General features: G+C 36.2%; 1 protein-coding gene across 8 annotated transcripts in view; it reads right to left on the minus strand.

Annotated features, from left to right (window-relative positions):
- LOC118406555 (anoctamin-1-like) overlaps positions 1-23745 on the minus strand; it is an 80559-nt gene that overhangs the window by 14836 nt on the left and 41978 nt on the right. For 5 of the 8 annotated variants that reach the window (XM_035806644.1, XM_035806643.1, XM_035806646.1 and 2 more), the window contains 14 exons: positions 21788-21903; positions 15421-15462; positions 12612-12848; positions 10917-10991; positions 8547-8645; positions 6579-6736; positions 5197-5251; positions 2919-2970; positions 2497-2552; positions 2087-2131; positions 1820-1884; positions 1255-1389; positions 491-587; positions 149-209 (listed from right to left, as the gene is read on the minus strand). In XM_035806644.1, the coding sequence (XP_035662537.1) occupies positions 149-209; positions 491-587; positions 1255-1389; positions 1820-1884; positions 2087-2131; positions 2497-2552; positions 2919-2970; positions 5197-5251; positions 6579-6736; positions 8547-8645; positions 10917-10991; positions 12612-12848; positions 15421-15462; positions 21788-21903 (1293 nt within the window). Of the gene's footprint in view, positions 1-148; positions 210-490; positions 588-1254; positions 1390-1819; positions 1885-2086; positions 2132-2496; positions 2553-2918; positions 2971-4511; positions 4567-5196; positions 5252-6578; positions 6737-8546; positions 8646-10916; positions 10992-12611; positions 12849-15420; positions 15463-21787; positions 21904-23745 lie in introns of all 8 variants that reach the window. The other 3 variants (XM_035806645.1, XM_035806648.1, XM_035806647.1) reach the window with 3 other exon arrangements.

A 23745-nucleotide genomic window follows, 5' to 3' on the forward strand; every position in this document is an offset into this window, starting at 1 on the left:
TTGCAACATGAAAAGATCTTTGATCAACGTGAAGTACATAAAAAGTCGCAGACGTACAAATATATTGTTGGCTATTTTATTCAAAATGTATATTTCAACTTAAAGCACTGTTGTCTTGAGACAAAGAAATACAAAGTAACAGACTTACCCCATAGTGACATGAATATAGAGAAAAACACTGTCACTTCATTGTCAAATAAGTGACTAAACTGTGGAAGAAGATAAAGAACAATTCTTAGTAATACAACAGAGAGACTACATTATTATAACACTTGATTTACATTGATTAGGGTTTATCACAGACTGTTTATTTCAAATTGAGTTTACAATACACAAACCATGACAAATACAGTCAAAATCCAGTACAAAGATTTTCAAGCTCTTATATGATCATTAGCAAAATCAACATCTTAATGTAAAAAAACACAGAAAAATTGTAAAAGATGACAATACTATTTTGGTGAAGTGAAATGTATTAAGGTCGACTTACTCTAGCTGACTTACAACTGTCTGAAAGTCTCCAGTATTTGCACTCGCGATCACACAGGGGACACATGGTGATGTTGTATGCTTCACACACTTCGTCACTACAAGGAAACAAGGAGCACAGGACAACCTTTAAAATGAAGTATTTATGCTTGATGTTCTTCTAATTTGACTACATACCGTAGAATGGATACAAAAGTTAACATTCTTCTGGACAAAAAGCAAGAAACTCTCTATAAAAAAGTTTGTACTCTTATACTATAGTTTATCTGTTTTACATAGATAGAGTATCAAAATGACAATAGTCTTTACATTCAATGTTTGTTGGATTCAAATTTCAGAGAGTTTCATCTAAAATTCTTTGTGCCATTTGGCTGACTCATATTGCACAATAACCGAATAATCAGCACCAAATTATTATTTTACAATAAACTGTTTTCATAGTTTGTAAAGAAGCTTATTTTTTGTCAGACATGGCACAAGAAAACAAGAAGTCAAAGATTTGATACCTCCATGAAATATTTTGACTTTTATATTGCGAAATGTTCTCGCTACTTTTTTTTTCCAATTTATTTTGCCAACTGGCATTCAAAGGCATACATCATACTATTTTGGTACCTTTGACCTAACTTCCTGTCAGTGTCCTTGACATGACTAGCATATGAAAATCAGTCATTCCAAAGCATTTAAATAACTATGGACACACAGCAAACGGACAATTAGACATTGAAAACAGAATCTCTGTCCTTGGAGGTTATCATCACTAACCTTGGAACATTGTCGTCCATAGTGAAGACACCGTACAAGAAAACGATCAGCCCCACGAACGATGAGGGTATCAGCAACTTTGTGTACAAGCCCAGCCAAGCAAAGTACATGCCTATCTTCTCTCCAAAGTAGTTTCTGGGAAAATTCAATTATACAAAAAACTTTTCAAAGAAGTTTACAGAACATGAAATCTACTCAGGTTTCTGACTGATGTGCATAATTTCTTATTAATCAAAAAGTGATTTATGTTTTCAATATGTGTATGCTTATTTATATCATGTATATCAGATTATAAATTTGCCTTTTATAGGCCTGTGAAACTGTGAATCACCATTTTGTTGGCAGAAAAGAATAAGAAAATACTTTAGGATTGGAAATTAATCACATTCATGAATTCAGCACCAAGGACAAGGATAATACAATCGAAAAATTAAAATTTCTTTATATGAATCTTACAAACAAGAGAAATTGATGGGACTTAATACTTTATTTTCACACAGTGGTTTTCTTGGATATGGGACAGCAAGTCTATTACAAATCACAGGATCCTAACTGTGTCCCTCACCTTATCAAGTTGAGCGGCTGAAACTTGACAAACTTGCTGTAGCTTCCCCACTCATCAAAAAGCATCTAGTCAGAAAGAAACACAACATAATGTAAGTACACTGTGCAAGCTCAAATAAGGCCCGGGTAACAATTTAATTCATGTCAGCTACATTGTATCACACCCAAATACCTTGATTATTGTTCATACATATATTGAAAAATCACACCATAGGTCTATGAATTCTTATCGAGATGAAGGAAAAGCCATGTTAGATATCTTTCCTACCTGTCTTGGGTTAGGTGGTATGTTTGTGTCCCCTTCAAATTCACCCTGCATAGAATAGAAACATGGCATCAAGAGGTACTCATAATATCCCCTCAATCTTCACTGCTATAGGTCCACTAAATGATATGCACCTATTTGTGTATCGGATTCTGAAGTTAAGAAGATCTTATGAAAGTTTCTGCAATCTCTTTCATAATTGTATTTGCTTAATATTCTTACCTAATAAGGCTTGTGATCATGAATAAATGCCTAATGGTATAATATTATAGTGTAAACAGAATAAATCAGACTTTAGATATTTGGAAACAGAAACAAAAAATAGTCACATCTAAACAGTCACACATTGCTGAATGTATATATATATTGGTAAATATCATATTGTATTGTGGCAATAAGGACCAAAATTGTACCTCGTGCAATGGGTATGCAGCAGTGTATACTCCTTGTGCTATCAAGTTGGTGATACCTGTGTAAAGAGATGAATATTTGAAGTATAGAAGACTATTTTTCAGAATGATTTGCACCAAAAAGTATGTCATATTTAAAAGCATAATTTTGACGATGTTGAGATATTGAAAACCATTGCGCAAAACATTGCGATATACAGTCAAGTCTGTTCTAGTAACCTCTGCATAAGGACCACTTGGCCATTGTGTCCACGATCTTTGGTGGTCCCTTACATTATTTTCTCATTGACTCATTGAATTATCATTTTCTCATTAAAATCAAGAATTCTATCCACAATGACCACCTGTCTAAAGTGACCATTTTTTTCTTGTATATTGAGTGATCACTATAAACAGATTTTACCATATATGGTTCCCCAACTTACCTATTGCATAATCCTTCTGACTGTATCGTGTCCTCTTCAGTATCTCATGAACCTGTGTGAGAAAGGATTCAAGGCTTGTGGTTACAACTAAGCACTATGGGGTCAATGGGGACAGTAATCTCCAAGCAGATGAAGGGCATGACTTGTTTTTTTAATGACATTTTGCACATAATTTTTATGCAGACACAAAGTATCTATGCATTTCTCTTCTTTCACCTCCCACAAAGCTGACAGATATGACATTGTCCTGGTAGAATTGCAAACTCAACCAGGTTTAGGATTATTTTGGGATGTTTTTCCTTTCATAAATCGTGAATTTGAAAACATTGATTTCACAAGTGACATGAATCAAAGTCTATCTTTCAATAAAAGGAATATCTTTAAATATACATGTCTGGATCTCTACTGGCAGAATCTTTCTTCAGAATGGGCAATTCTGCTATTCTGCTGTCTCTACCATGACCATTTTTTGTAGATGTACAAAAAGCTGCATGGCATCCCTTACTACTACTTGGAGATTATCTGACCATACACTGACAGAACAGCCCCGAGATCACTTTCTATGGATAATCACTGGATGTAAATGGAATGGATAAAGCATATACACCATAGGTATTCTTTGCATACTTTCGATAATGTCTTTCTTTTCCATATTTTCACAAGAAGCCATCGTAGATAATATCAAAAAAAGCAATACTTTCATATAACAATGTCAAAGAGAGAAAAGCTTTAATGGCCATCTCAATTTCAACTGAAACTAGACCGTCAATAAGTACTTGACCTCAGGAAACAAGGAAAGTCATACCAGTACACCAAAGGTATTCAAATGCCAACTAAAAATGCCCCCCCCCAAAAAAAAAAATTCAATCAAAATTGTTCACTTGTGAGTTTTACCAGTGCTCCCAAACTGTAGCTTTATTTTTTTAGCAAGAAATTTCCTGTTTTGATTTTCAAGAAAAGCTGTATGTGCCTTACAATTTGTTATCAATCTTCAAATAGCACTGCAACATAACCATACAAATGTAGTTCTGTGAATTCGTGTTTGACATAGCCATATGATAACATTTCCGTTGACTGTTATACCCATAACAGATAATGATATGCATAGCTAGCCAGCCTAAAACCAGAAAAAAGTATTACCAGAAACCCACAAAATTTAAGATACAGTTTTATATCAAAGAAGGGTCTGCTCAAATATTCATATAGACCACAAAGCAGGATGTATAGTATAAATTTTGTGCTATTACTTCCTTAATAGCATGCTTTTGTGAAGATGAAAATAACCTAATCTCTACAGCAGCATAAAAAAAACACACATTCCAAAATAATAGGAAAAAATACTAGATGCCATGAATTATGTGCGGTTTTCCAACTACATTCAGTCTAGCTACCTTACTAGGTGCTAATGTGTGCTGCATTTGGACATCTAAATTCATATATCTGATAAAAGGTATTGACCATGTTGATGCGCATATGAAGGTGCAGACTACCTAAGCTACTGAAGCATAAGCATAATATAATGAAAAAAATATGAACAGTCGCTAATAAGGTGCGGCCAAACTACTGGGCTAAACCACAGGGACACTTGCTTACTACAAGACTTCTAGTTGAAGGCTTGAAGAATGTTTCTCTACTTTCAATGTGAAACCTGGAAAAAGGACAGAGACACAAGGACACATGCATCATTGTCATTATAAACATCACAGCACATTACAGAGAAATGTCATAGACAGGAGGTCAAAGTTCAGTGCTTCATTCTGATGTGTGGAAGTCACTATAAATTTGCAGGATCTTCTTAATGATTTTTTTTGGTATGCAAAAGTACAAAGTGCAAGTACATAATAGAATCTTTTCTTTTAATAGCCAAAGGGTAATAACTGACAATTGCAAAATCTTCATTTATCTAATTCATCATGATATTTTCTTGAACTTCTGTCGTATGACATTCCTATCCACATCAAACAGTAGATAACAATACATCTTCCTCTTTGGTAGAGAGTCAATCATAAAATTGAAATGTGAAGAAAAAAACTGACAAAATCTACACCAACTTTACTAACCATCATCATAATTCACATTCCATCAAAAAAAACATTTCTTCTCAATCTTGAAAGCTTTGATACAGGAGATGAAATGAAAATGGTATGGTCACAGAATCAATCATCTTTTGTCATCATTCATTCATTGGCTACTCTAGAACTTCTCTCTACCAATGAGGAGGGTGCAGTGTTACCTTTGACCTGACATGCAGTGCATGATGGGTGCAGTATGTGCTTACAATGAGACTTCTAGTCGATGGGAGGAAGAAAGTGTCTCTATTTTCAATGAGGAACCTGGAGAACAAGTGTAGGCATAGAGCAAAGGTGGAGAAACAAAGCAGTTGGTATATACATATATGCAGAAGCAGGGCTCAAAATACCTTTCTTACGCAATGGTTCAAGTAACTTTTGAAACTATATGCACATGTGCCTAGTACATCAATATGCACCTGATAATTTATTTTTTTACCTGACACCTTGTAAAAGAATTGCACAGTGAGTAAAGCATTTACTGTGAATTTGATTCATAAATGCTTTAAGAAATGGCACATAAACTGTACACATACCACTATCTCAGTTTAGTACTCAGAATTTGGGAAAGAGTTATAATGGTATTGAAGAAACACTATCTTATTAGACTAGCCCCCTGCTATAGTTTTTACACAAAGTTGTGTGGCCTAAGGGCTACTGAACTATAGTTAGGCTCTGCCCTACTAGTAGGCACCATCAGGTGTAGGAAGGACTTGACACACTAAGATTTTGGCTTTCCTACTAGTCCTTCTAAAGTAATGTTTTAAATAGTTTCTGGTATGTATTAGATGTACTATGAAGTTTTCAACTTTGACTTGTAATTTCCTGCATATTTCAATGAAACGCTTTGGGCAATTTTGCACTGCTACTAGCCACTCCTGACTTTAGCATGACTGGTTTTGGCTTTCATCATACTGTAGGCCAGTGGAGGGTAGGTGTACATGTGGGTAAAAATTGTGCACATGATACATGTTGTACAACTTGGAAGTTTGCCAGCACTAATATGCATAAGCAGGTGGTATTTTGAGCCCCAAGAAGCATTAATCTGAGCAAAGAAATGACAGAATCAACATTTAGAAAAACAACAGCCATTTGTACAAAGGGTGCAGGCAGACAGAGAAGCCTGCAGCGTGAGCATTGAAAGCAAAACAAATTCGGCTATAGACAAGGCAGATTAGTAAAGTACAGAGTTGCAAGTGTACTTTAATTGTTCAAAACATGTGTTCCATCTTACATTGAAAACATACATTATACAACACAATATGAAAGCTGTAATGTGTGTACAGGAACAAAGTTTAGGCATTAACATATTGTACATGTTACCGTACACTTTGTTTTCTTATCGAAATTCTAGTACTGTTGTGCATTATGTTTTCTTAATAATGAAAGAACTAATTAACAAATCAAATTAGACATGTGTGGCTAACACATAACTTAGTCTTGAAAAAAAACATGCCAAGTGAGGTCTAATGCATGGACATTAATATCAAACTTTTAAATGTTAGATTTTGCATTCCACAATTTATATATCACAGCATGTGTGCATGGCACAGTAAAACTAAAAGTGGTTTAGAAAGTGAGAGTGTCTTACATGTGCTCCTTATCCCTGCTGAAGGTGTAGGAGATGTGTTTATAAGGCTCCTTGTCGACCTGCTTGGCTTGGGCAGAAGGCTGGAGGGGTCGGATGGTCTTCCTCCACAGGGCATACGCCTTCGCTTTGATGCCTGCCCTCTCCTTTATCTCATAGATCTGTCAGTGGCAAAAAAGTCATTTCTATTCAAATATCTTAATAAAAACATCAAATAGCTTGCAATCAAGATTTGAAATAAAAGTCAGTCAGGTTTCTTAATTTCATTTATCATCAAAATGAACATTGAAAGTATAAAACAACATGGTACATGTAGATACAATCATGTTTGTATGTTTTTTATATTGTGCACTTTGGTCAGGGTTATACAACCATGTACTGTAACATGCATTGGCATAATACCGGTAGTAAGACTTATACCGGTAGATTAAAAATACTGGAACTTAAAGAGATCTACACATGCAACAATAGTTATTTCTGAGCTGTGCACACTTCAGACATCTAGGTGTCCAATACACCATTTACAAAGCATCGATAACAATGCATTCGAAGACAACAAGGCCAAAAGTTTTCAGTATACTTTTTTTTAAATTTCGGGGTAGGCAGCTCGTCGTGGGACGAACACACTGTCACATTCATTGCCAAATTTATATAGATCATAATTACACATGCTCACGGCACAAGACGAACATGATTCAACAACAATCTTGAATTTCTGTTGGTGACCTACAACTCATGTGAAAGTGTGAAGAACCGTTGCATAATAGCCCGGATCTACGACTGAATTGGCAAAATTGAACGTACACAGCCATTTTCCCGCCATTTTTATATCTACGCTAGCAGTGAAGTGTTACGTCATAGCGATTGTGACGGACAGAAGTTAAATGTAAATTCTTGACAGTATACGTCCGTTTTCTCATGACATTTTGTATGCTCATGCAGGTTTATGTTTTATGCATTTACTGACAGAAAAGGAAGGAACATCAGAGGATGTATAAATGTACATAGCGGCAGTTAATTGTGCCGTGTTTCTTCCTACCGGTATTTTGTACCCCCTCCCAACCACGCGCCCGTTCGCCGTGTAATTCCGCGGCGTGTTACAATTACAATATTAAGCTTTTAGCAGGACAAGAGTGGCAGAAAAGTTACACAGAAGAAGTGGCAAGGGTAACCTATAACAGCAACATGTAACAGGAGAAAATGATGCGTTGACAATTTGTCAAATCAGTATGGCTAGAGAAATCGTCGTAAACGTACCGGTATTATGATAATAGATGTTAACTGTAATGATGATGATGACTGAAACAAAAACTGCCTTTTTCTTCTTCTGCCTAGATAGAGGTTTGACACCTGGCTACATCCTGAAGCTCCCTCATATGCATAGTACATGTACATGGACACAAGCTTAAGGTCACCTTTCGAAATGACGCAGTCCCCTATAACATTTTTGATCATGGGGCAACCTAGGGATTACCCCCCCCCCCCTCCAAAAATCAACAGAATCTGTTCCATTTGGAGAAGCATAGGGATCGCTTACCATTTACACCATGGAAATGTGATTAACACCTAGTACATTGTATAAAATGTGCTATATAAAATAGAAAGTTAGATACTTAATGACAAAAAGGTAGAAGGCAAATGATATGAAGCTGATTAACTGTGTCTTAGCCTTGATATCCTTTGAAATCCAAATTGTCTTCAGCTTGACTTTGGCTTAGCTTTGTTTTCTTTGGAATCCAAATTGTCTTCAGTCTGAATTGTCTTACAACCTTTCCTATTGGACAGCTGAAATTGTCTTCATTCATAGTTAGAGTATAAAAGACCTGTTTCTTGCAGATCACTTCAGTGTCACTGACGAAGGAAAGTGGATTCTTTCCGAAACGTCTGACCGTTTCAAAACCATATCCAGTTGCTTGAGTAACTATTTTTGGCGTAAATGATATGAAGGAAAAACGGAATCATTTTTTTTACCTTTTTTGTTGGCATCTTGATTTTCAAGATCTCTGCATATTGAGACAGAACCTTCCAGGGGGCGTGGAGCCGTACAAAGCACATCCCATGGTCCTTTGTCTGCAAAAAATAACATTTAGTCTGTCTGTCAAACATCTTATTAAAGTCTGTAAGAATGTAGCTAGCCAACTTGAAGTAGCATTACAGTCCTCCTGTGTCGTTTCTTTCTATTTCGTTTTCTTGTTAGTTTCTAAGTGTTTCAACACTGAGTCAAATGTTAACAACTATCTCTGTCAATAGTTTTTGTCTTTGGGGTGACGTTGACCTCAACATTTCAGTAAAAGCATAAAATTTTAGATTTTTAAATATGCTTAAGACAAAGATGAAACTAAAATGTTGATATTCAACATAGTAGCGTAAGCACATCTGCCAGAGTCATACAAAAATTTTAGATGATAGCTGAGATTGGACAACACACGTTGAAAATACATTAGGAAACGAAACTTACAACAGTTAGTATATGGATACACATAGACACTGGTTTAAGCTTTCCATGAACAAACAAGTCATACATTAAGGATTGCACAAACAAACAAATCAATGAACAAACACTGTAGAAGGTAATGTGAATGATAGACAGAAACAAAGTTAAGAAAAAAGTGAAGATTCAGCTGTCAAAGTCAGTAATAGCAGACAGGCTGTTACAATAGAAAACCTAAAAGAAACAGTCACTGTTATTGGACAACATTGACACATACACTGTATAACATTTTTGTGGTGATTAGTATTCTATAGATTGTGGTATTTGGTAATGATTCCAATTTTTCATTACATATTTTACTGTCTATCTTATTAGTTTCTTATACTTGCTGATAATAAAAAATATTTCAAACCAGAATATCAAGATTTTTAAAGAACTAATTAAAGGTGATCTTAAGTTTCTGCTCATCTGGTTGGTTGCACAAAGACATGTCAGCGATGAATCAAATGTCACCCTAGCATGTTAAGGGTTAAGCAGGATTCTTGTAACACAGGTGGAACCCAAATTTAGAAAGAGGGCCCAGAACTGATCCCTGGAGTATTTTTAGAATGGCTGTGTATTCAAACTTAACAAAGCCATATGAGAGTCACCATCAACAAACTTTGAAAAATGGTAGCGTAAGACAGCAAAGCAATTTCAAACTGTCAATTTTTTTTCCAAAAACTTATTCTAATCATCGTGACACAGTTTTTTTTTTAAAACAAGTATGAATATTTTTAGAAAAAACTAAATAAATAATTTACATCTTATGCTTTTCCAGTAGAAAATAAGCTCTGATCAAAATGCTGAAAAAATATGACAAATTGGTAAGCAGTAAGTAATTCTTGTTTGGCAATTCTTTTTCTCAAGATGTAAATTTTACAGTTGGCAATACTGAAAACAAAGGGTTAACAAAAATGACAGTACACTTATTTATATTGTGAAAATGTAGGTCATAACATAACAGTACATCAAAATACAACAGTTAGAAATAGTAAGTCACAACACAGCAGTGAGACACAACAGTTACAGGTACAAGTAACATTACATGTAAGCCACAGTGCTGTAGTGAGAAACAGATAGCAGTGGGTGCCAGGATGAAACAACAGTCTACCAACAGTGCAATGGGTGCAGACAAGTGGTGCAGTACTACACAACCAAGAAAGGGGGAGCAGGTATCATCAGCTATATGTAAAGCATAGCCAAATTGAAGAACATTTGTTTTTGAACTTTCAGATGGCCAGAAATACAATTATTGGTGATGCCAAGGTTCTAAAGGTACACATTTCAAAATGTAGCAAAATCATGTAAACCCTAATCTTTTAGTACTAATTACCGATTTTTACAATCATTACACAAATTTTGCATGGAATAGCATTGCAAGGGTAAAAAATTGCTTGCAGATTCATCCACAGTTTTCAGTAATCAGTAGAGCCTTAAAAATGCTTGAATAAACAAAGCAATCTGAAAGTCTGAATCAAGACAAATTCATTCTTAGACTTTCGTTCCAACTTGAAGTTGTAATTTTCCCTGATAACATCTGTGTGCAAGACTGAAATACTGCTAACAAACTTTTGCAAAACAAAACAAGACACTGCAATTCTTGGCCTTTAGGTCCTGCAAACTAAATAGCAAGTAACTTAGCTGTACATACCATTGCATAATGTCAACTGTGCATTGTATATGTGCAGCAATTTTTATGAAGTGCAATTAAGGAGCAATCACATTACAAGCTTGATATGAGCGGTGCCAGGGACCGGACAAGTTTGGACGAAAGATGGATGCAAGCATATATGAATATACATGACACGAGATTGGACTATAAGGCCTACGGGTTCCGTACGATATGGGAGCAAGCATGCCAGGCCTACCGGCTCCCTGGAAGCGATCTGACTCCCGTGCAGCTGACTTAGCAAGGCAGTCACACACTTTTTCGTCCTAGCACCCTGCCGGCACAAGTTGCAAACAAGCTCCTGGTTAGAAACATTCCCTAACCCGGTTGCCAGACTTCTGAGGGCCTTCTTTTCTGAGTCAAATCCTACCCCCATTTACATGTGTATGCAAGTCCCTGTATAATAGTTATACATTTTGTACAGGCCTGTAAAGTCTGGCAACCAGGTAATGACATTCCCCAGACAAAGCTTAAGCCCCTGGTTAGAAACATTCCCTAACCCGGTTGCCAGACTTCTGAGGGCCTTCGAATTCTTTCTTCAGTCAAAATCCTAAACCCATGTACAATGTATGCAAGCACCTGTAGTTATATAGGCCTGTAAAGTCTGGCAACCAGGTAATGACATTCCCCAGACAAAGCTTTAAAGCCCCTGGTTAGAAACATTCCCTAACCCGGTTGCCAGACTTCTTTGGGCCTTTTTTTTGCTCAATAAAAACCTTATATTAAGTCTGTATTAATCATAACCCCATGTATGCAAGAATCTGTAGTTATATACAGGCCTATAAAGTATGGCCTAAGGATACACCCTGTAAATAATTATGCTGAAGCCCCATTTTTACTACGCAAACTATAAAACACGTCATCCTGTATTTAAGTGATTGAACATGATGCTATTCTGATTGACTAACAGTGCAAAGCTTAGGGGCTTCGTCTCTACTTGCATTTTCAGGTAAGCATACAGGTACATGCAGACAGGTGTACTGGTTTTCTAATGTGCAGAACTAGAGATTGAATACCTGAGACTACTATCATACATGTAGGGGCACTTTGACTACAAAGTCTGGCAACTAGGTTACAACATTTCCCATACAAGACTCCAGCCAACGGAACAGTTCACAATCTGCAAATAAGTTCTAACGTCTGCAGTGTCATACATGTATGGCTTATTTGCATTTATGGCAGACTTGATCTGATACAGAAAAAATATATTGCAATATCATAATCAATGGTAAAAAAAGGTACCCGTCCATCTCTTGTGCTGAAAAAGAGTGTAATAAAACAATGGGTTTATAACTGACCTTGGGCCTCTCTTCTTACAAATGTCGGAAAGTCTAAAAGTTTTGTAAGGCTGATGTTACAAAATATTCTAAATTTGCTAACAGAAAACCACTGTGACAGTTAATCATGTTCATACGTGTGTCACATCGTTTACGTGTAGAGAAAAAAAATTTGCAATTGATACATTATCATGTGTCTTAAGCTATTGGGCACAACTCGCCGTATGTGCAAAAATATGTGCTGTCTAGTTGCCAAAACGTGGGCAATCTTTTTGGATCCGTGAGTGGTAAGCACCGCCTCCATACGAACTCGTAGGAAATCCAACGGATATGAGGGCACACAGACACGCAGTAGAACTTTATGTGCAGGCAAAACTTTGTCTGTCATTGGCCGCGCATTCACCCCTAACCCCCCCCCCGCATGTGCCCGTATGGGCGACGCGCCTGCCCTGTACAGCCTGAAAGTACGTGGCAGACGTGGCCTCCAAAAAAAATGTGCGTACGGCGGGTTGTGCCCTTAGCTTAAATTTGTAGAATTCATGTAACTTTAAAGAGTTACAAATATAACACAGAAATATTTGTCATTTAAGACATTTCTCTAAGAGCTAACAACACACCTCATCATCTCTCTCAAGATCAAGGCCGGCTTCGATGAGATTTTTCTCGAACTCCCGCCTCCTCCTGGCCTTCTGGTCCTCGCCCTCAGGGTGGAAGGCGGAGGAGTCGTCCTCGGGCTTGTGCTCGACCTTGACGGGGTGCTTCCTCCTCGGGACAGGGTACGCCAGGACGTAATCTATCCTGCGGTAGCCATCTTTGAAAAACAAGGCACCGGCTTCATGCTTTCCCTGCCCGAGCTGTGAATGGGAAAATATGATTGAGAAGACTTGATTTGTTTAAGCATTTTTGTTGTAACACTAATACACCTTTATCCGCGGGGTAACCTTTATCCATTGTATATAAAATCGGAGTATTTGGGGATATCAAGTCGACAGACGACTGTTTCAGACTAAAATGCTATGGAAATATTGCAATTTGAAGCCAACGTCCGTCGACTAGATATCCCAAAATATCTCGTTTTTAAAAACGTCGGATATAGGTTTCCATGGATAAAGGTAAACTACCGTTACATATTTTCTCACTAATCATTCTTATCTTTAGCACTATATCATCTATACATTTGTACAGATGCACATACTGAACAAAACTGCAGTGCTCCCAACCCTACTATATGGGTGTGAGTCTTGGGTAGTTACCTATGTACCAACGGCATATTAAGACTCTAGAACAGTTTCACCAGCGCTCACTACGATGGATTCTGAACATTTCTTGGACAAACTACCGTACCAACACCAGTGTGCTAGCTGAAGCTGGCTCCTGGAGTATAAACTGAAGCATTTATTATGCATAGCCAACTACGATGGACTGGTTACTGTATCCGAATGCCAGATAACCGCCTCCCCAAACATATTCTGTAAGGCCAACTGGACAAAGGGACATGGCCACAGAGTGGACAGAGGATTAAGAGAATTACAAAAACACTCTCAAACATTACCTGAAGAAGGGACATATCGTCCCGGACTGGCCTCTGAATCTTGAAAAACTATGTCAGGATTGCAGAGCACAGAGCATAGCACTCTAAAAACACAATTAGTTATTTGTTGTCAGTATTATTATCTTACAAGATCCTAGCCTGAAGTAAAAAATGATCTGCAATCATGATATGTTTTCAAGGCTTCAACTTTTATTTCGAGACTAAAATCTTTACTGCTTCACTGCCATCAGACTCTTCATACTGGGAAGATGGTCAGTGCTCCCAATATAACCAAGACATATCTTCCTACGCACATGGCCGGTCTGCAATTCCAACGGTCAGTAGGGAATGACCCCACAGGGGCTATACTTCAACCAAAGTGCTCCCTTCGGCTTACAACCAGGCATTAATCCAACAATACAAGCCATTAACGTTCATCTATGCTGAACACCCTCTGGCCTTCTACACCCAAAAGGGCGCAGTGAAATGTGCAATGTTGTACAGAGGCCACACTAGGCTATTGTAAATCTTAAAACTGCTGTGATGGTTTTGTTTTTGCATTTTTTGCAGTGACCTCCCCACCTCGAATTTTTGACTCACATTTCCTTAAATCTTGTATAATGTACTATGACAATTGCACTTCTAGAATGATTAAAAAGACAGACTAAAAAGTTTAATCTTACAACGAACAAGGAAGTCTTGGTTTTGACAGCTTTTAAAAAAAGTTTATTCCCCAACAAGTATAATCTGATGAATTTGCAGTGATTTTTTACTCTTCTGACACTTTCTGCATTAGGATTCAATAAGAGGACGACATAAAAAAAGTCTAAAGAAACTTGAAACAGACTTCACCCTTAACATAAGATACTGTTTACTGATAGTCATAGCCAAAGCTGCATAATTATATGGATGGTCAATTTTGAATGGAGGATGACATTCAAGGAATCTTTCTGGTCTAGTAGGGGAAGTTTGTAACTTGGAATACAAAGTTTCAGGAAGATTCAAAGTTCTCTACATACTAGGTCTCTACTTTATTCTAATTTATTCTGACCTATTGCCGAAGTTGTTATAATTAAAATCATTATGTCAGAAAAGTAATTAATTAGACTATTATTGTCTAAGAAACATGGAAATTAATTTTGTGTTGTCTTGCTCTCCAATAATGCTTAAAACCCTCTGGCCTCTTCTAATAGTGCACTGCAAAATGGTCATTGGAAACTTCTACTGATGGACAGCAAGATTTACTGTTGAAGGTATGGGATTAAAACATCCTTAGGGGGTAAAGACAAACTGGAGCTATAAACGAGAGCCAGGCAGTAAAAAAAGGTTTCCATTCTTCTCAATCTGTTTGACTTTCTAGCCTGAAGTAAGACAGTCAACACGTGTACTGGTAATTCAAATTCACAAAAGTCTTGTAGTACTTACATGTAATATCAACAGTTATGTCACACCTGTTCGTTACGGGTGTTCCGGACCGTGTGATAACTTTCCTAGGTTCGAAAGTTGTATCACACAGGCTTCCTTCGAGTAAATTGAACTATACCGAATGCGATAATACAACTACAGTAATCTTACGACAATCTTAATTATTATACACTTAAGACAATCATATAAAAGCCTATGTAGCAAGTTCTTATAGTATACAGTCCTCTACATGAGGACCACCTGGCCATTGATACACAGGTCCAGTCGAACATGTCCTATGGTGACCTGTACCTCTGCAAAAGGACCACCTTGAGTGCTAACTATATACAGGCTTAGATGTACAGTTGTACATGTACCTCCCTAGTTGAGTAGGCCAGGGACTGGTCCCTTGCCTACTCTCTGTGAGACTTACCCATACACTTATATAATATTATCAATAGGATTATGTAGTACATATTAAGATCACTTACCATCGGCCTAATTCTATTGGATACTGGCTCTCCAGGTGGAGGCTATGTGAAGACAAGGGAAAACAAAATATGGATGAAAATACAGAATGTGAATCATTATACATGTCATGAAGGGGGGGAGCAACATGGAAGCAAGTGGTATGAAACTCTGGTTAGATACAAAGAGCAGCACTGCATACAATGTAATGCTAGTTCACCTTTATTCACAGGGTAACCTTTATCCGTTGTATTTAATACCTGAAAATAAATTGAAAAAAATGCAGTTTGAAACCACCGTCTATCTACATGATATCCCTAAATATCCTGTTCTTAGCTAATTAGGATATAGGTTACCCTGCGAATAAAGGTGAACTAGTGTTACATAATAGATAACCTATCACACTATAGACATAGAAGTCAGGTATGAAAGCAAACATTTGATATTTCATTTAATTTGACATTAGTTGCATAAATAACAAATGTATCTTAATAAGCGGTATATCATGCATGCAGTGACATATTGAGATATCACCTATAGGCAAGGCACGTACATGAACAAATCTTTACCATCAATCATATTTTAGAAGGTCAGCTATGACAGGTGTAGTTCCTATGAATGACAGTTGAATAAAGACCTACTGGGGGAGAACTGATAAGTTATAACTTACTAATTGTCCATAAATCCTTGCCTAGATGAAACACTGATTCCAAATTTATCATGTTGAGAACTGGTTATCATGTTATATGTAAAATTCAGATTTTATTGGTTTACGATTCAACTAGAAGATATTAGAGTAATAATGTCTGACAACATGAATTAGGAGAAGAAAAATATACTCAGTGATTTGATTCAGAAGTAATGTCAAGGTCCTATAAGATATAACTTTAACAACAACTACAAGTTCTAAAGCCTAACTTTGAAAATCTTTACTTGATTTTGCTTGGTTTGTAACGTGACATGCTTGAGGTGTGGCTATGATAATCCTCAAACATAGTACATTAGATCTAACACAAGTTCACCTTTATCCGTTGAGTAACCTATATTCGTTGTTTTTCAAAACAGCACATTTAGGGATATCAAGTCGACGGACGGTTGTTTCATATTGTAATATTTTCAAAATATAGCAGTTTGAACTCACATTTCGTCCACATGATAGCCCTAAATACCTTGCTTTTGAAAACAATGGATTTAGGTTACTCCGCGGATAAAGGCAAACTAGCGTTAATATTCCAATCTACAGACTATAAACTTTGAAAGGAAAATTTAGACAAGACCAGATAAGCCACAATGGCTGCATTTGAACCACCAACCTTAAGGTACAGAGGAAGTGCCGTTGACCCCTGGACAAAAATGCTTTCAGAGGTCAAATCCAATTTGTCATTGATTCCAGTATAACCATCATGCATCCATCAACAGCTATTACATGTACTGATGAAAGAAATGGTTTTAAATGGCTTTCAAATTAGCTCTGTTCAGTTGAGTGTTGATTTGCGGAATTGTTTGATAGAATGCACCTTGACCTCCAACCAAGACAATTTCTAATAGCACAATTCCAGAACGTTATGTGCATACAAAAGATTTTGGCTGATAGATTTAGCCAGTATATTGCTAGAGGTATGTATCAATTAATAATAAGTGTCCAAGTCAACTTTAGAAATAAGAGGTACTGTTTAACCCTTGATTGTCATGGCACTTATACCTTATCAGTCTCAATGTGTTACATTTGTATCAGACATGTAACATTACAGGACTTGTTGTATTGTTACAGTAGTTAAAATAAGAGAATTCATCACTGTATTTTTTCGATGTTTGGTGCCACAAATTATAATTCTATTTCTGACACATCTTACAGGAAACTCCTTTAGAATATCATTCTTATGTATGCGGACACGAACTTATACAATGTAGACACGTTCGGGATACATGCTGTTTCAAATGGTAAGTAATACATGAGATCACTTCACCGCTAACTAGGTCACCTGTACAATCAAGAACACATCAAGTAAGAGGCATGAAAAATTGATGCCGATAAGAAGTTAAGTGGCCCTAATGCAGAGCTACACTACTGAGAGTACAATGTGTATTGGATTAATTCCAACTCTGCTGGCCACTACATGTGACTTTTTCTATATGAAATGCATGAGCAGTTAGATCAAAGCGAAATGAGGATAAAAAGGCTTACAGAAAACTTTCTGGTTCCGTATTCAAGGCAAAATTTTGATCTAATTCAAGAAGTCAGTTCACAATTCAATATAGTTGAGCCTATGACATTTTAAAAATTTTCTATATCAAATGAGCATTTAGATCAAGGAAAAATGAGGATAAAAAGGCTTCTGGTTTGGTATTTAAAGAAAAATTGTAATCTTAACAAATTACTATAGACAGCTAGTTCAAGAAGTCGGTTCACAATTCAATATAGTTGAGCCTTTGACATTGAAAAGTTTTTCTTTATTAAATGACCATTTAGCTTGAGGAAAAATCAGGATAAAAAGGCTAACAGAAAACTTTTAGGTTCAGTATTCAAGGCAAAATTTTGATTTGAACAAATTACCATAGACATCTAATTCAAGAAGTCGGTTCACAATTCAATATAGATGAGCCTTCGACATTGTAAAAATTTTCTCTATCAAATGAGCATTTAGATCAAGGACAAATGAGGATAAAAAGGCTTACAGAAAACTTTCTGTTTTGGTATACAAAGCAAAATTTTAACAAGTTACTGTAGACATCTTATTCAAGAAGTCGGTTCACAATTCAATATAGTTGCGCTTTTGACATTGTAAAATCAGATATAGTTTGATACAATTTCAAAAATATTATGGATTCAGTTACAGTAGATGCTATTGTTCAGTTTAACTGAGAATAAAAGTCCTAAGGCAATGAAAACAAAAAGAAAGCTGACAAAAAAATAATGGAAACCATAATCATTATGATAGAACAATTGACCAATCAGCACCATGGACAGGGCTACATAGGTCATATCAGTATCCTTCTAAATGACAAGAAATCTGATACCAGATATCAATTTTAGAGCACTAAATGTCAAATGATAGGATCTAAGATAAGATCAGATATTCTTTCAGAAAGTAAATTTTGTCTGCTATTTGAATTTTAAGTTTTCATACTGGATATGGAGGCATTGCAGATTGGCCTAACACTTGTTTCGAGTTGATTTGCTTTATTCGGCTGTATAAAAAGGAATACAGCCATGGCTACCCTACTAACTGGAGGCTATCATAAACGGATAGCTTGAATTATGTATTACACTTATGACTATACATTACATTACAAAATCTGCAATGAGACTACTATAATTATAATGATAATTGCTAACTTGTTTCTTTGAAGCAATCTTTTTTAAAAATTGCTATCAAAATGCTAGGTTTACTAAGGTCCTGTCGTTACTTTTTTAAAGGTGTCCTGTTTTGGTATGTTATTCTTAATATGTTGAAGTTTTCCAAGCTTAAGTTCTGTGAATTTGTAGAGTGAGTTTTTTCATAGCAATCCTCATGTTGGATCAATATAAAAGCAATAGTAATGTCAGCATGATGAGAAATTTGCAAAACTAATCAAATTATGAAGAACAGTACAGATTATAGGACACACAATTGTAAAGGCAATACAAACCCTTATCACCATTATGTACATCATGTAAATAGTGGTATATTATAGACAAGACTATACTAAAATTTACGATTGTCATTGTCACATTGAATGTCAGCTGAGGCTACAATATCATTTGTGTTGTTGTAAAGTAAAACTGGTTACTGGTTACCATCAACTAGACTGAGTATACCCTTAAATCTTTCAGCAATGTTTTCCAACTGAGACAAATTGTTATCATTTGCCAACATGCCAGTACATGTACAGGTATATAGTATTTTGTCAACATTACCTATTGTTTTACTATTATATCAATCTCAAGCAATTGTTTGAATTGCAATCATTATGTTCAGACACATAATGATGAAGACCATGCGACGCTATACCACATACTCTCAATAGAACACTTTTTAGAATTTTGAAATAGGTAAAAATTAGCAACAGGCATGCATATTGCAGCAAGTGCAAGTGCTAGACAAACGAAAAAGACAAAAAAGACATTAATATTTGTTTTAAGAATATAATGAGAACTGAAAGGTGTGTCATATTTCAATCAAATTCCAATACCTAAAAACTAGCCAAAATCACAGGACAAAAGACAGCTAAACCACATGCCGATACGTTATTACCTTATTATTATACGTTATAACTTGATTACCCTTAATTGTCACAAAAACCCCAGTCTAGCAAACTACGTCATTTTAGAAAATGCAGCCAGCTTTAGTTTTATACAAAGAAAACTGAAATTTACAGCAGAGACTTACCACTGCCAAAAAGTGCAGCATCCTTCAGTGGAACTTTTGGCATGACAGTTGTATGAAGTCATACCAATCCGATACGTTACAATTCAAACGTTTCTGTATCCTAGCCAATGTACTGATTTGACGCCTTCGTCGACCAAATTGCATAAATTATTTATTGCTGAAAGCTTTAGCGAGTCCAGGGGAAGAGGCATGATTATATGACTTAACTGCAACCAAAATATATCTTAGATCTGAAAACCATATCAGATGTTAAAAAATCAGAAAACTACAAAATATTGCATTTGCAATTTAAATTAGACTAATCATTAATATGTTAGAAACTTTTGCTATTTTTAAAAGATGTGAGAATATCTTCTTATTAGTCTTCTTCATAGTTGTTCAATCATTCATGTACTGCAATCATTTCGCACATGGTATGAGGCTCATAAGAAACAACTAAGAAAATAATCATGACTGATTTAAAAGGAAGACAAGGTCTAATAATATTCATTTCCTTTCAAACAAGGAAGCTTCCTTGGGTAGCAAGCTTCTGCCCTAAATTCTTTGAGATGTTTGTCTCAAAATTGACTCAGACATTCTAATTATCTGCTATTCAAGATTAATAACCATCACTAACATCCTATTGTGTATAAAGGTCAGTAGCGTGTAAAACAGATATTCAATAGACAGAACAATCTGTTTTTGGACAGTCCCCAAAGCCTTATTGATTTTAAAATTGCTCCACATTATCTCGGAGAGGAGGGTGGCTGATCCTTGGTTACCATGGCAATGGGTGATGGAAGTTGACAGTTACCATATTAGGCAATCATGGCTGGTTAGAGTTTTGTGACCTTTGACCCCAAAGTGTCAAGAGTGTTATATTATACCATGACCTTGACGAGTTAAAACTGTCAGAAAAAAAATTCTAAACTAATTACCTTCCCTTAGCAAGAGTGTTTAGGAATGGAAACATCGGCAACAAATTGTATCTGATTTGATATCATTATCAAGGCTAAACCATTTAGACTATAGGGGGTGAAAGGAGACTGGGAACACAATGTCAACAGTTAATAAAACATAAAATATCATCTTTTTCTTGATGTTAAGTGATGCAATGTTTGAAAAAAAAAGGAAAGTTGACTTTTTGCATTCTCAGAGATGTAAAAATATTCATTTGACAACTAAGAGTTTGATTCAGAATCATAGCTTTGAATTGACATAACGCTAGTTCACCTTTATTCGCGGGGTAACCTTTATCCGTTGTACATGTATTTAACACCAGGGTATTTCAGGATATCAAGTTGACTGACGGTGGTCTTAAACTGCATTACATTGAGAAAAAAAGGCAATTTGAAACCACCATCCATCTACGTGATATCCCTAGATATCCTGTTTTTAGGTACAACGGATATAGGTTACCTCACGGATAAAGGTGAACTAGCATCATCCAATTTTCCTCATAAAAGTCGTTTGTTCATCAAAGGTGACATGTCTATTGCTACTTAGGAAGGCTCAGTTTTAACCTTGATGCAGTGAACCAAACACTGGGGAAATCCTACTAAATATTTCAATAACCTCAGATTAAGAAGTTAATCAGATCAATAATGATCCCTCTGAGATTCCTGTACAATGCCTCGTCTGCAAAATGACTGACGGACAGTAAAATTTAACTATAAAAAGTATCTGACAGTGTGGTGATATGATGTATAGTTTCTTATTACTGTTAATCAACACAAGGTTATGACTTAGTACCAATTTTGTGTTTACATCAATCAGTATGCTCTATTGGTCTGCACTGAAATTTCAGGGGAAATTATGAGAGTTGTGTGCCTTATGTCAGGGTGAAGCCTTGAACTTGATCAGCCCTCATATAGGCTATGGAAAATTTTGTGGACACCTGTCATCAAAAAGTCTTGCAATGGAAATTTTTCTTGAAGTGTATGCGCCGATTCACTGAAATATTGCAACATTGTACATGAAAACCTTGATATCAAAATATGAAAAGAAGATAGGCACACAAGTATCTGTCAAGGATACTGACCTCTGACCTCAGGTCCTCTACGCTGTAGTAGAGGTCGGGATCTGACGTCATCGACTCTGACGACTTCTTCCTCACTGGGAGAGGGTGGGAGCCCACCTGTCCACCCAATGGCTTTCCTGTTAGAACAAGATTGACAGCTGTCAGTCATTCAAGTCTAAGTGCATCAATATACGTATTAGGCCACAGCAAGTACATTTTATGGATGATATCAGCGCACTCACTAATTACCTTTGCCAGAATGGCTAAGGTTATGTTTTGGGCTTGTGAGTCTGTGTGTGTGTGTGTCTGTGTGTGTGTTAACAGCATAACTCAAGAAGTCTTGGATGAATCCCGATAATATTTGGTAGGTGGGTAGGGGTCGGGAAAACGAAGGTCAAGTTCGATAATGGGCCCCCTAGCGGCTTGCTAAGGTACTGCAGCAGAACCTCAATTTTTGATATCTCCTGTTCTGGACATGCTGTGATCATGATTTTTGAGTGGTAGATAGCCCTCGAGGCAGAGAGTAAGTGCTGTGAGTTTGGGCCCCCTAGCGGCTTTTTTGGAACTGCAGGCACCGGTTTCCTTTCAAACTTTGGACGAGAATAACTCTACAACGTGTTGACGGATCGTCATGATTTTTGGTATGTAGATAGAATGAGTGATGACTTACATAATGGTATACTAATTATGCAAATCAACAGCTAATTTGCATAATTAATGAGGAAAATTTATAAATCCACTGCATTCCATGATAGGACTTTCAAACTTGTCACATATGTAGCTGGGAAGGAGAGAAATGTCGATAGATATCAATTATGCAAATGATGGCCTCATTTGCATAATTAATGAGAAAATATGAAGATGTTGACGGATCATCATGTTTTTTGGTATGTAGGTAGCGTAAGTGAAGACAAACATAATGAGATACCAATTATGCAAATCAACAGCTAATTTGCATAATTAATGAGGATATTTTGTAAATTCACTACGTTCCATGATAGGACTTTAAAACTTGTCACATATGTAGCTGAGAAAGAGAGAAATGTCAATACATATTTATCATGCAAATGATGATCTCATTTGCATAATTAATGAGAAAATGTGAACGTGTTGACGGATCGTCATGATTTTTGGCATGTAGATAGCCTAAGTGAAGACTTATATAATGTGATACTTATTATGCAAATTAACAGCTAATTTGCATAATTTGCATAATTGATGAGGAAAAGTTTATAAATCCACTGCATTCCATTATAGTACTTTCATCAAAGTTGTCACATATGTAACTGAGAAAGAGGGAAGAGAGTAAGAGGTGTATTTAAAGACTTTGAAAGAGAATAAGTCAAGAATGGATCAAAGGATTATCATGACTTTTGGTATGCTGATAGCTTAAGTTATGCTTGATACAATTTGATATCAATTAATTGTAACTTGGGATCTAATTTGCATAATCAATGCCGAAATTTTATAAACCAACTCCAAGCATATAATTATGAAGAAAATGAAATGAGTAACGCATTTGTCAACAGACATCATTCTACATACACAATGTAACAAACCTGGTTTATTTGGCAAAGGTATGTGTTCGTGGAACTCTAGTTTTCGTATGATTTAGAAAAAAACTTTTTTTTTCCTCTTCAGGGATAGTTGTGATGCCACGTTTTAACATGTTGTGTTGCAACCCAATAAGCAGTGAGCTTTCTGAACTGTCATGACTGAGTATTCTCAGTAAAAGCACTCCCTAGTGATTTAAGCTAGAATTGCAACCAATTGTCTTTGAATCTAGATTCTAAGGCATAACTGTCACAGATCATTTACAAGCTATATTATCTGCACACTGCCTTAAAGCGTGTTTAAATTTTGCAAAGACATAGAAAAAAAGAAACATTATACTGGTCAAATGTATACAGTAAAATATCAACTTTGTCCTTGCTGCCTTTACCCTGTATCTAATCTGTAACATCTTGAGCACTGAGCTT

This window comes from Branchiostoma floridae, chromosome 19 (assembly GCF_000003815.2).
Source record: "Branchiostoma floridae strain S238N-H82 chromosome 19, Bfl_VNyyK, whole genome shotgun sequence".
Lineage (NCBI taxonomy): Eukaryota > Metazoa > Chordata > Leptocardii > Amphioxiformes > Branchiostomatidae > Branchiostoma > Branchiostoma floridae.